Below are 13,251 nucleotides of genomic sequence, written 5' to 3' on the forward strand. Positions count from 1 at the left end.
TACCAGCAGTAGGCTGTTCTAACTTGTTGAAGGCACGGGGTGGGAGTTGTGGATTGGGGTTTAATGTCAATATCAAAACAACATCGTTAATAAAATGGTTATGGGGACATGCAGTGACATTCCTCTGACAGTAGTAGATAACGCGTCCCCACAGACCAGTTTTGGTTGAGGGGAGTAGAGGGAGGGTTAAGGGAAATTGATTCACTGATCCAAGTCATGTGATCACCGCATAGACAGGATGTCATGGGCGAGGGAAATGAAAGGTGGATGTTTTCTTATGCAGAAAACATTTCATAAGAAAACAAAGGTGAAGGATGATGAATCAGACAGTGTATGACTTGCTGTCCTGAACAGACAGACAGTACCCGTCAGCATAGTTTGAACTGAGCGCGCTTGACAGCTTACATGTCAAAGGGAAAGCGTACGTCTTTGTTAATCCTTTCTAAAGATTTATTCAACCCTGTGCTGACTTGCATAACTGAACCCAATTATGATATGATATTTCATGCTAGCTTTTCCTTTTACTTGTAACATCATGACAAATAAACCGTATGGTTTGACTTTCGCCGTGTCAACTAAACTATGTATACAGTTTTACTTCAGAGTGTGATATACTGAAAAACTGATTTGTTCAAAATCACGAAGGTGGGTTTGTTTAGAAAGAATTGGAAGCAATCTATAAGACATCTTAGTGGCAAGCAACATGTTTCATGTTTGCAACAGTCTCCTCAACCCAGCCTATCATCCCAAAGACTCCTTAGAAATAAGGAAGTCACGACGACTTGTGAATAAACCACTCCTCTCCTTTTCAAGTATCCGCGGTTTTACATACATATCAGCCTACCGCCCTTCTCCAACACTCTCTCTTTAGGCTTTTTGTAATCTTTTGCGCATGCCCCAATGTCCTTTGAAACTAATTACAGTTCATACAGTTCAGTTTACGATGTCTTACCTGTGTGACACTTGTTCTGGTGACAGGTCTGTTGCCCATGGAAGCCAACGGTGAAGACCATCAAGAAGTATTTACCTGTGTGTAAAACCAAATTAAAATACACATGTCATCTCTTTCTAACGCATAGCGACAAGTGTGCCGTGAAGAAAAGAGTGTCATCTAAGATCCCCCTCCCCCAACCCCCCTGCACCTTCAAGACAGTATAAACTCTACGGTAGTGTAGCCTGACAAACAGTTTAACTCTCACCTGCAAACGGATTGGACGTGAACAACATGATGTAAGCGTCAGAGATTACGCTTGACCCTAGAGATATATTCAGGAAGACCACGTTAAGAAATTGACAACAGAGAAAGAAACCAGAAGCACCCAAGACGTCGGTGCTGACGACAAAGAAGGGACAAGTAACATTTAAAATGAGAACAGTGACAACCCAGAAGGGACAGAAGAAAACAATACCCCAGCCCATGAAAATACGATACATGTCAGACATGCAAGCTGTAGTGAATCGGGCAAAACCTGCTTTGAAACGAGCGGAAGCTGACTTGAAACGGCAACAATATTAAAGTAAGCATGAACCCTTGTAGTCTGAACATTTGTATAGGATCATGATGGGAGTGACTACCTATATGGACATTTGGAAGAAGTTCACACGAAAAGATTCAGAGACATTGGGAGCGTGGATCCGCTCCAAATGTACCTCCTCTAGATACCGACGCCCCTCCTGTAGGTAATGATCTTTCTCAAGAGAAACACTCTCTTCCTCAGGAGAGACCCCTTCCTCCTCCTCTCCTCCTCCTCCCCTCCTCCTCGCCAAGAGGACAAGCAGCAAGAACAGTTCAGGTTCCTGATTCCCTCCAGTGTTCTTGTGGTCACACCCAGTGGATGTGGGAAGTCTGTGTTTACCTCTCACGTGCTCCAACCTGGCCTGATCCAAACTGCCAAGTTTGGTGTTATACTCAATGGCAGTCCCTGTATCAGAGCATCAGGGAGCAGCTGCCTCAGAGCAGCTTAGCTTTGTAAAAGGAATTCCTTACAAGAGTAGTGAGACATCATTGAGTATTACTCAGGTTTCTGGGTGCTGATAGATAACATGCACGATCTACAATGACATACAACGATCTACAAACATTGGTGTCCGGCCAATAGTCTTCACCCCCAGGAAAAGCACGCCAAACTCGAGAGTGATGACAATTACAGTGACGACCTACCCCCTTCCCAGAAGGGCAGTAGTCTTGCCATCAAACCTCCTCATGGGAAACCAACATTCACTGATATGGAAGCCAATGAATTGCAAAATGTAAAAAGGTCTACTATACACAAAGAGTTGTCCCTCAGTGCTAGTTGTGTACATTTCAATGTTGGCAAACGACAGTGAGACTAGATTGTATACTGTAAACAATCTGAAGCGAACTAGTTTTAGATAAACTACATCTAAGGATGTCAAACGGACGACTCGTGTTTGTATTATAGCGATACTGACAAGCACGCCACTACTTAAACTATACTATCATATTATGCAAGTCACTGCATGATTCAGATATTAAACATTGCTCCACATACTCCAATTCAGGTATTACGCACTCACCTGCAGGTTGCACTGACAACCAGTCATGCATGTCCTCGCTGAATACACTTTGGGAACCTATAGCTTCCAGTGTGATCACGCTCTCTAAATGTGATGTTATGTACATGTGTAGCCGTGATTAGTTAGTTTCAGATCTTCACTCATTTCAGATCACATTCTTGAAGTAAACCGTTTCTATCGTTATACTGTATGAGTTGATCACATTATGAAATGATGAGTTGGAAGGGTATCTTCCCAAAGTGGCAATTTCTAAACTATATGCACTCTGCGATTAAGGATGAAGTTTGTAAACATGAAACACGTTGCTTGCCACTACGATGTTTTATAGTGTGAATACAGATATTTCTAAATTTCCATTTTATTCTTAAAAGCCAAGAAGTAATTAATTTCCTTTTCCTTTTCATGTAATTAAGTTTCATAACAGCCTAGAATAAAACTAAGAGTCTAGTAGAAAGTCGAGACGGGTTGGTCATGTGACCCAAAGCATGTGCAGTTCATGCAATTCATCCACATGGCATAAGAGTGGAAGGTGTCAAGCAGTAGAGATGTCTGGATTGTTGTCCAGAATGTTGGACCACAGATGTGAGTTTATATTTGTGTATCTGAAGTTAGCTTTCAGTTTGGAAGGTATTTTGAGTAATGACTTATTTGAGAATACTTTTTATCATGCTTATGGTCATTGAATAAGGAAATTGAATTCTAAATCTACGTTTGCATTATATTATCAGTTTATGTTTTCATTTCAATTATTATTCATCCAGAGTAACTATACCTAGCAGTAATTAAGCCTAAAGTTCTGCTGCTGTAAGTAATTTGTATGTGAAAGTCAGGGAATATTTAGTAAGGTAAATTTTGTTTCTCTTTTAGTTTCTTAACCTGGTCATTTAATGTACCTTGGTCAAAAGCTAATGGCAAAGACCAACTTACATGTTACCATATAAGAATTCACGGATTTTTGTAGTATTGGGCGGACAATCTCTTGACATGTGGACCTTAATGTCATCAAGATTATACTGCGAAAATGTCAGCAGTACAACCAAATGCCACAGTTTCTCTTGACATGTGGACCTTAATGTCGTCACGATTATACTGCCAAATGTCAACAGTACAACCAAATGCCACAACGTCAACGATTGGAATGGAATGAGCATATAAAAATATACTTTATGCTTAATAAACCTTTCAAATGGTGTGAGTTTTTTTAGATCCGTCGTTCTTGTATCAACATTTACTTCAGAAAATCTTTGAAATGAAAGCATAATATGGTCGTTATGAAATACATTACACAGAGATAGCTGTCAAGTGGCTCTACATGAACATATTTAAATGAGTGCTCTGTACATATATTGACAGCTTTCTGCAAGTTATATTGGGTCTACAATATGGAATCAGATGGCAATTTTGACAATATTGTGGCATCTGGTGTCATTGCTGATGTTCAGTTCGAGGTCAAGTCACTTAACAGGATCCAGGTCAAGACTCTGAAGAGGATCCAGGTCAAGACACGGCTGTAACTGCACAGAATACTTAGAACGATAATAACACTGTTGGTGAAATGCCAGGATCTGGTGCCTGCAAAAAGACACTGACTGAAAAGGGTGAAGTAGAAAAACTGCGTTTTATGAAAAATAAACTGACTTCTTTGTTGACTGCCATTACACACAAAAAAAGAGAAATGAACTTTTGAAACTTTTGAAATGGTTTATGTGAGTGTTTGCATTCAGTCAAGTATAGTCATGTTGAGTATAATGAGTTATGTTCTCAGTGTGATGCTCAGTTTAGCACCAATTACAGTATGCTGACATCAGTTCACAGAGTTCGTGAACGTCATGTGGACAGAAAGGCTACATTTGCTTAATTATGAGTGAGAGATTAAAGTGATCAGTTCGACAATGTCCCCGAGGTGTCTGGGTCAAGAGTTTCAAAATCTTCTAATAGATCAACTAGGTCAGCATCAGCAGGAGAACGTGCTCGTCTAGCAGAACTTAATACTCAGAAATCTAAGCATGGGGCAATTATGCAGTAGCAGCATAACGCTGAAGAGCTAAGAATGGAAATGGAAATTGCTAAGGCCAAAGCTAGAGAGTATTAACAGAATTTCAAGTCACACCATTGTCCAAGGTTAAAGTTGAAAACCCTTCATTGAAGCTCACTGTTGACTCAAAACCAGAAGTTCCCAGTATGAAAGGTTTGATCAATTATGATTTTAGTTCTCAGAACGCTAAAGGGACACAGACAGATCCAGCAGCCGCACCCGACGTGACGTCATACCAAGCTGCTGTTGCCAAAGTGAAGTCATACCCATCTGCCACTCCCAGCGTGACGTCATACCCAGCTACCAGGGTGATGTCATCAAACCCATCCACTGATCCTAATATGGCATCGTTCGTGTCATCAGTTACACCATTGAATATATCACAAATTCAGAGGTGACTCTATTGACTTTATCACATTTATGATGGCTTTTGATGCACAAATCTTGCCCAATACCACAAAGGATGTTGACAGGCTCTATTAGCTAGATAGTTGCTAACTGGGGAAGCTAAGGATTTGATTCCAGGATGCCTGTATATGGAACCTAGTGAAGGTAACCACTCAACACGCGTTTTTTTTTGAAGACACATTATGGAGAACCTTACAAAGTATCAAAAGCCTATGTCAGTCACGTTTCTTGGCCATCTATGAAAAATGATGATTCCAAACAACTCAGACGATTTTCCTTCTTCCTAATAAAATGTAGTCATGCGATGAAAAGCATGCCTCACATGGCTATCTTAAATCATGCCCCAAATCTGAAGGCTGTCATTAGCAAGTTGCCTATGTTCCTACAGAATAGATAGCGAGACCAGGTGATCACATTAAGGCCGAAAGGGAGAGAAGTGGCATTCCAGCATGTGGCTGACTTGATCCATTTTGCAGCAGAAGCTGCCAACGAACCAGTATTCAGCAAAGGGGAAATGTGAAAGTAGTTCAAGAAGTGAATTGCATTCTCGTTCAAGTAGACAGAAGTCAACAGGCTTTGCTACAAATGCATCTTCACCTAAAACATTGTCATTATATTATTGTCGTAGGAATCGTGATTTGGATGATTGTCTTGACTTTTTACAAAAATCACTGGACGATAGGAGAAGTTAACTGAAAGAGAAATGGATGTGCTTTGGGTGATATGGATCCAACCATTTTTCTAAAGGTTGTGGAAAGAGGAGATGGTGTAAACGATGTGGTAAGCATCACCCTACTGCCTTGCCTTGCTCCAATACAGCCTCAGCGTCTTGCAATACAAACCTGTACTTGAGAGAAATAGTTCTTCAAGCCATTCTGCCAGTTTTTGTCCGTCAGAAATGTAAAGATGCCTGCATAAAAACCTATGCTTTTCTTGACAATGGCAGAACAGGATGTTTTATCACTGAAGAGTTAAACGCATCATAAACTGCTTCATTGTTGAAACTGAAAACCATGCATGGTGTAACTACAGTTAATACATCTTCTGTATCAAACCCCGTTGTGTCAGACTTACATGGTCAGAACGAGATATGTCTACCAAAATGTTTTACCAGGGAAGATAAACCAGTGAATACCAGATTCCGAATGCAAATGTTCTGAAACAATTTCCTCATCTGAAGCAGGTAGCAGATATACTTTAGTCCATCTACTAATGTTGGTCTCTTAGTTGGAAGCAACTGCCCTGTAACACTGCAACCCCAACGTGTCGTGTCAGCTGACGGAGAAGGCCCATTTGCTGTACAGTGTCACCTTGGGTGGACATTCAATGACCCTGTTCATATAAACTACAACCAGGGAGACAAAAACCTTACCTGTAACACAGTCATTTTCTATGAGGTAAACATTGTGACTGAATGTCCAAGTCCAAAGAGTATCCTCGAAATGTTTCAACTGGATTTTAGCGGAAAGGACAAAGGTAACGGACCTGGTGAAATGGCCAATATAGAGGCAATGTCCTACAGTAAGGTACCCACAGAACAGCAGCTCCATTTCCTGTGATGGCCTGGAGGCAATCTGGAATCTGAACTTGAAGAATTCAGAATGGCAGTCCACATATTTGGTGCTGTATCTTCTCCCAGGATAGCTAACTTTGCTCTTAAAGCTACAGCTGACAAAGCAGAAGAGAATTATGGAACTGAAGTTGCCGACACAATTAGAAAGAATTTCTACGTGGATGATTGAAAGTCTGCAGAAAATTAAAGGAAAGCTATCCAACTTATCAAGGATGTACAATCAGCACGTGCAAATGGTGGGTTTTGCTTAACTAAGTTTGTATCCAACAGTCAAGAGGCTCTTAAATCAATCCCTACAGAACATCGGTGACCAAAGGAGGAATACTATCAACTGTCTCCTCTCTGTGTCACCCACTTGGTATAGTTTCACCTGTGACTTTGCCAGCAAAGCAAATTCTACAAGACTTCTGCGTAGACAAAACGCTTGGTTGGGATGATAAAATATAACCTGAACTGAACCACAGATGGAACGAATGGTTGAATGGTCTACCACAGCTCAAAGATCTGAGAATATCTAGATGTATAGGGCCAAATGAGTTTGACAGGATTGTATGTAGACTGTTACATGTTCTTTCGGATGCCAGTTCTGCTGGTTATGGCTGTGTCTATTGGATGAATATGACAACATCAGAGTATCTTCCCTTATGGGCAAGTCAAGGCTGGCACCTGTAAAAACAATCCCTAGACTTGAACTGACAGCAGCATGAGTATCACTTCAGCTCGGGCAGCAACTACTGAATCAGCCCTACATGGAGACTGATGAAGTATCATACTATACTGATTCTACCACTGCCCTCCACTTTATCAATAATGAAGCAAAACACTTCCCAGTGTTTGTGGCCAATTGTATTCGTCTAATCAGAGACTACTCTCAACCTTCACCTTCTCAAGTTTATAGACTCTTGCACCAACCCAGGTGACATCGCATCACGCAGCATGAGTATGGAGCAATTCACTCATGCTGACACTTGGTTTCGTGGACCAAAATTCCTCTATGTTCATGAATCAGAATGGCCAGACTGCCATATCAGAAGAAACAGTCAAAAACACAAACGTACAGCTAGAGATGAATCAATGCATGAAGAAGTTGATCTCTCATTACTCCAACTGGCATCGTTTGAAATGTGATTTGGCTGTCTACCTGTTACTCAGAGATGTACTTCACTCACAAATCAAGCAGGAACACCAGGGATACCATTCGTCACCTGACCAACTTTTCACGGTGGAACGACTAGAGGAAGCAGAACTCGTCATTATCCAGTATGTACAACATGCTACATTTCCTTCCGAATCTAAAAGTCTGTCTGATGTCTCAGGCAAACTAGGCCTCAAATCATACTTCCCAGTAAAAGCAATGTCGTCGCAAAGCTCATTATTCAGGACATACATGTCAGACTAGGACATGAAAGTAGGAATCACGTCTTGTCCATTCTTCGAGAGAAATGCTGGGTGATAAAAGCCAACTCCACTGTCCGCAATGTCCTGTCTCATTGTGTCACCTGTCGACGTATGAGAGTTCTAGTATGCAATCAGAAAATGGCAGACCTTCCAGCTAGAAGAGTAAACCCATCACCTCTGTTCACACACACAGGGATATATTTCTTTGGGTCACACATGATTAAAGAAAGGAGGAAATTTGTCAAAAGGTATGGCGTACTGTTTATTTTTATGGCCAGTAGAGCAATCCACATTGAAACTGCGTGCTCTCTAGACACCGATTCCTTTAGCGACGATTCATTGCCAGATGGGGACCAGTCAAAAAGATTCTATGTGACAATGGTACAAATTTTGTAGAAGCCGAGAGGGAACTGCTTGAAGCTGTGATGGAGATGGATCAGGATAGAGTGAAAGAGTATCTCTTGCAGCAGCATACTGAGTGGAGGTTTAACCCCGCTGTCGCCAGTCATGTGGGAGGGAGCAGGGAGAGAATGATTGGTTCAGTACGCAAAGTACTGGCTCCTTTATTGTGTTTGGCAAGAAACTAGATCAGAAGTCGTACCAGACGCTCCTCTGTGAGGCTGAATCGGTCAGTTACGCAGACCAGTACATAAACTTGTCTTGGTGTTAGCAAAATATGAGTGAAAGGATGTTGTTCACTAAGTTCGTGTGCTTGAGATGGTAAGTTGTATTGTGAAAGGATAAATCTGCATAATTTGTAGGTTTGTTTCGTTGAACAGTAGGTAACTGTTTAAGAGGCCGAGTATGTGAATATATTTCTATATTTCCATTTTATTCTTACACGTTGACCAAAAAGCCAAGAAGTAATCAATTTCCTTTTCCTTTTCATATAATTAAGTTTCATAAGAGCCTAGACTAAGACTAAGCGACTATAAAGTTTAGAAGGATGCTTGGGCATTGTTTGGTCATGTGACCCAAAGCATGTGCAGTTCATGCAATCCAGCCACATGGCATAAGAGTGGAAGGCCTCAAGCAGAACAGATGTCTGGATTGTTGTCCAGATTGTTGGAACACAGATGTGATACAGAACACTGATATCACGATACAACGTTACAAGTAAAAGGAAAAACATCGAGTTCAGCTACGCAAGTCGGCACAAGGCTGAATAAATCTTTACAAATGTAAAGTTATTTTCAAAATGTACACTGATATTTTCGAGTAAGTTTTGGACTGAGGTACAACTCTATCTTTATTTTATATATTTTATATATATTTAAACACAGGCTACGCATTTTGAAATGAACAGGTGGAAGTCCTAAACTTTAAAATCTGTTCCCTATCGAACAGGGAACGACAGAACTGTTTCAATAAGCAGATTCCTGGCCTCTACATTACTCTCGGTGCTGTCTCTTCCCAAATGTGACTTTCATGGTGTTGTTTTAATTAGTTTTCTAGATATGCTTCTATCCGTGTGTATTTCGAACCATCTGGGGTTTTTTTTCAAACATCATATTCTGACAGCAGTCCTGAAGTAAAACTTAAACTGGATACATTTAACAGGAAAAGCTTGCATGCCATGGCGTTTAAAAATCAACGTTCCAAGTCAGGACAGAGCTGAATAATATTCAACGCTTTCCTTTACAAAGGGTTAACAAGAGACATTCGTTCTGTCCTGTGCGGAAAGGACGGAGTCACGTGAGTTGTCAAGCGCGCTCAATTCAAACTGGGTTGACGGGTACTGTCTGTCTATTCAGGGTAGCACTTTATACATTCCTTGAATCATCACCCTTCACTTTTTGCTTTCTGCATAAGAAAAAACCCACCTTTCATTTCCCTCGCCTGTGGCGTCCTGTCTATGCCCAACTTCACGGTGATCACGTGACTTGGATCAGCCAGTCAGTTTCCCTTAACCTTCTCTCAACCTCCCTCAACCAAAACTGGTGTCTGGCAACCCTTATAATACCACTTCTGACTCCACAAGCTCGTGTTTGGTTGGGGCCGAAGCCACTTGGCGCAGGACTTTCAACTGTTGGATCTAGATGGTGCCCATACTTTACTACGAGAGGTCTTCGTGCCCAACTTTTCCCATGCTTTTCGTAAGAGGCGACTACCGGGATCGGGTGGTCAGAATGGCAAATATGGCTGACACATCCCAATTGCGTAGATCGATGCTCATGCTGTTGATCACGGGGTGGTCTTGTCCAGACTCATCTATTTACAGACCGCCGCCATATGGCCTAAATATTGCTGGTTGTTAGTGATTCATAGCATGGTTTTAATTGGTAACAATGAATCTTTTGCATCTACTGTTTTCCTCTTTTATTTATGATCAGGTTGGTTTTACTTTTGGAACAGACATACACACCTGTGTAACTGTCCTTTGTTGACAAATATTTTAAAATGATTACCTTGTTTTCATCGCTATATGGCTGTAACATTGCCGACACGATGTAAAATTTGAACTCACTTACTGTTTATAATAATATCTATAATAGTCCATTTTTATTGCGCGTTTATCCGTTGCACGCTGAAAGCGCTGACTTACTATACCTGGTCAAGGAGTACAGAACACTCCCTGTGGAAAATACAACCGGTCGCCTATCAGCCACTCAAGGTTCAAATTCCTCTACCATCGTATCACACCATGCAGGTAGTTTTCTGCTGGGTGGGCAGAGGCAACTTTGAACAAACTCCCTTGCCTAAGGTGAGATCACATGCATCACATTTGCTTCGTTGTGAGGCCGGACCGACGTCCTAGAAACTCTCAGGAGTCAAACTGTCGTATCGATCACCCATCCGAGGACTGTCCGCGACCACCGCTGCTTAACTTCAACTGACAGTGACCTGAGCTCTACGCACAGGTCCACACACCGCCACACTCACTCTTAATGGTGCTCAGTGCGGCATAAAACGACAAACCTGCTAACCATCCTGGGCCACACTTAGTGGGGGAGACTAGCAGTCGAAGTAAACATAGTCCCAGTGTATTTCGTTACACTCCACCATTGAGTCTAACAAAACCTACAGTAGTAGAAGGTCGCGTCAGGTAACCTTTGAGCGACAAGTGACCGTCCAATCAAACGCGAGACGGTTAAATAGATTTAACCATTCAGACAACGGCTACTATTTTGGGATCGTAGGGACTTTCAAAATATTCAAGTCACTGACACATATCTCTCCACAAACAAAAATCCTCATATAACACAGTTATTTGACCTGCAGTATATACGTATTGGGATTTCTGCTGACATGGTTACCATTAGCTAATATTTCCGCAAGATAACATCCTTGAATATTGCCAAAAACACTTTTTTCAGCGACTGTTTTGTACCGTTGTCATGGTTGTTAGTACGCCGTGTACATCACCCCGTAGCGAGCGTACGCTAAATAGCATTTGGAATCTTTCGGGTACGCACCTTTTCAGGATAAAAAGTTCAAAAGCTATATGAGAATGTACACTTTCGCGATTTGGTAAGCTGTGATTGGTAAATCTCAAAGATTACCTGACGCGACCTCCCATATGGTCTTGTTAGACTTAGTAGTGAAGTGTAACGAAAAATACTGAGAATAAGTTTCCTTCGACTGGGGAGACTAGAGTCTGCATGGTTGTGGGGTCGACCTGCAGACCGACCTGCCACACATCCCTGTGTCATCATAGGGATGCATCCATCTTGACACAGGAGCCGACGGGGAGTTTCAAATTACATATGATATCCTTAATATTAGTCACATGTAGTTAGAGGACACATGGCAGCGGACTCTGAACAAATCTTTTTTTATTCATTTACAATTTTTTAAGTCACAAAACTGTTACTACTACTTGCAAATACCTTTCAACTAAAGGTATGTTTTCCTCTAAACATTAAACGAATGTGTGAAAGAAGTTTTTATCGGTACAATTTAGCCTACCTTCCCGGTGAATCGAGAATAGTAGCCAGTGAGCTATAACGTACCGACTTGAAACTTTACTACATATCTACTGTCCTAATACGGACACTAACACCAATTATTGGACTTAAACTGAAGTGACAAAATAGTTAATCCATCTTCTACATGTAGGATTTCAGTTGTTACAACACTCAACGAACTTAATCAGCTGTTGAAAATAAACCGGGCTCAATCTTCAGTACTACGCTGCCACCATATTGGCTACACTGGTTACGTAACGACCCGAGACATACCTTCAGCGGCTTTTCGAGGAGTTTCTTCTCCCCCTCTATATAGGCTCCCTGTTTGAAAGAAGGACGTACTCTGTATAGATGGGAAAATCTACACATATAAACACTACCTTTGGACAAATCCGCTGTGAAAGATAAAAGTAATTAATCAATCAGCGCGTTATCGGTTAATCCTTTGGTCAGTGTTTGTTTGGGTAACTCAGCTGACAAGTTTCTAGCTGCATTTCCGTGCACATACACGATAACATGCCACATAAGGTCTCAATATGTAATGTTGTGTATTTAATCCAGATATGAGAAATGTTGAATGGGAAGCTCTGTCGGGTAATCTGAGTGGTGTTACCTGTTATACCTGTCCACCCGATCCCGTTAGTCGCCTCTTACGACAAGCATAGTCTCCTTTTGTGACAAGCATGAGTTGCTGAAGGACCCTGGGACCTTCATGGGTCTATATTTGGTCTGCACTTGAGTGGATAATAGATCTGAATTGTTCATCTATAATTGTATTGATAATACGGATGTGACTGTCCTTATAATGTGTTTAGGAGCATATTGTAGTAGGCTTGGTTCTGCTGATCGACTCTGAAATTGGCTCGGTCCCCAAGAAATTTCATACGGATATTTCTTAGTGGATGGGGGCAAGTGTAACACAGCTATGCGTTGAGACACTGTATCGAGGGTCGCGCTACCTGAAGAGAGTCACGTATGCTTGGACAGCTTACTGAAGCTAGCAACTGTGTGTGTTTTTGTGGACGATGCACCGTCTTGATAGATGAAAATCTATCTAAAGAAGTAGTTCATGTACTAAGCTGTGGGACACTGTGGCAGTTAAAAAGCCTGAATGAGTAGGTGAAGGATCACGACCAGATACTTCAGCCCTGGACTATGGGACATATGTCGCCAACCAGGTGTGACAACGTAAGGATGTGAGTAAGACATCCCACTCCGGTGCCTGACAGTAAACGTGATGATAGGGTCTCGAATTAGGTCAGTGGGCTTAAAGAAAGACACCAACTTCTGCCCAGAAAAACGAAGGTTTTTCTGGGCAGAAAAAAAAGAGACGGCAGGGAAGACGACCGAGGCACAACCAACAACCTCTCCAGCAGCACGCAGCAGAAAAG

The 13,251-nt window shown here is 41.6% G+C and overlaps 1 protein-coding gene across 3 annotated transcripts in view; it reads right to left on the reverse strand.

The window, feature by feature from the left end:
* The window catches only part of LOC137274681 (probable deoxycytidylate deaminase), a 195,160-nt gene that overhangs the window by 178,219 nt on the left and 3,690 nt on the right, over positions 1-13,251 (reverse strand). For 2 of the 3 annotated variants that reach the window (XM_067808017.1, XM_067808019.1), the window contains exon 2: positions 953-1,027. In XM_067808017.1, coding sequence (XP_067664118.1) covers positions 953-991 — 39 coding nt within the window. In that variant the 5' untranslated portion in view covers positions 992-1,027. Of the gene's footprint in view, positions 1-952; positions 1,028-9,775; positions 9,918-13,251 lie in introns of those variants that run through there. The other variant, XM_067808018.1, reaches the window with a different exon arrangement.

The sequence above is a fragment of the Haliotis asinina genome, chromosome 2 (assembly GCF_037392515.1).
Source record: "Haliotis asinina isolate JCU_RB_2024 chromosome 2, JCU_Hal_asi_v2, whole genome shotgun sequence".
Classification (NCBI taxonomy): Eukaryota; Metazoa; Mollusca; class Gastropoda; order Lepetellida; family Haliotidae; genus Haliotis; species Haliotis asinina.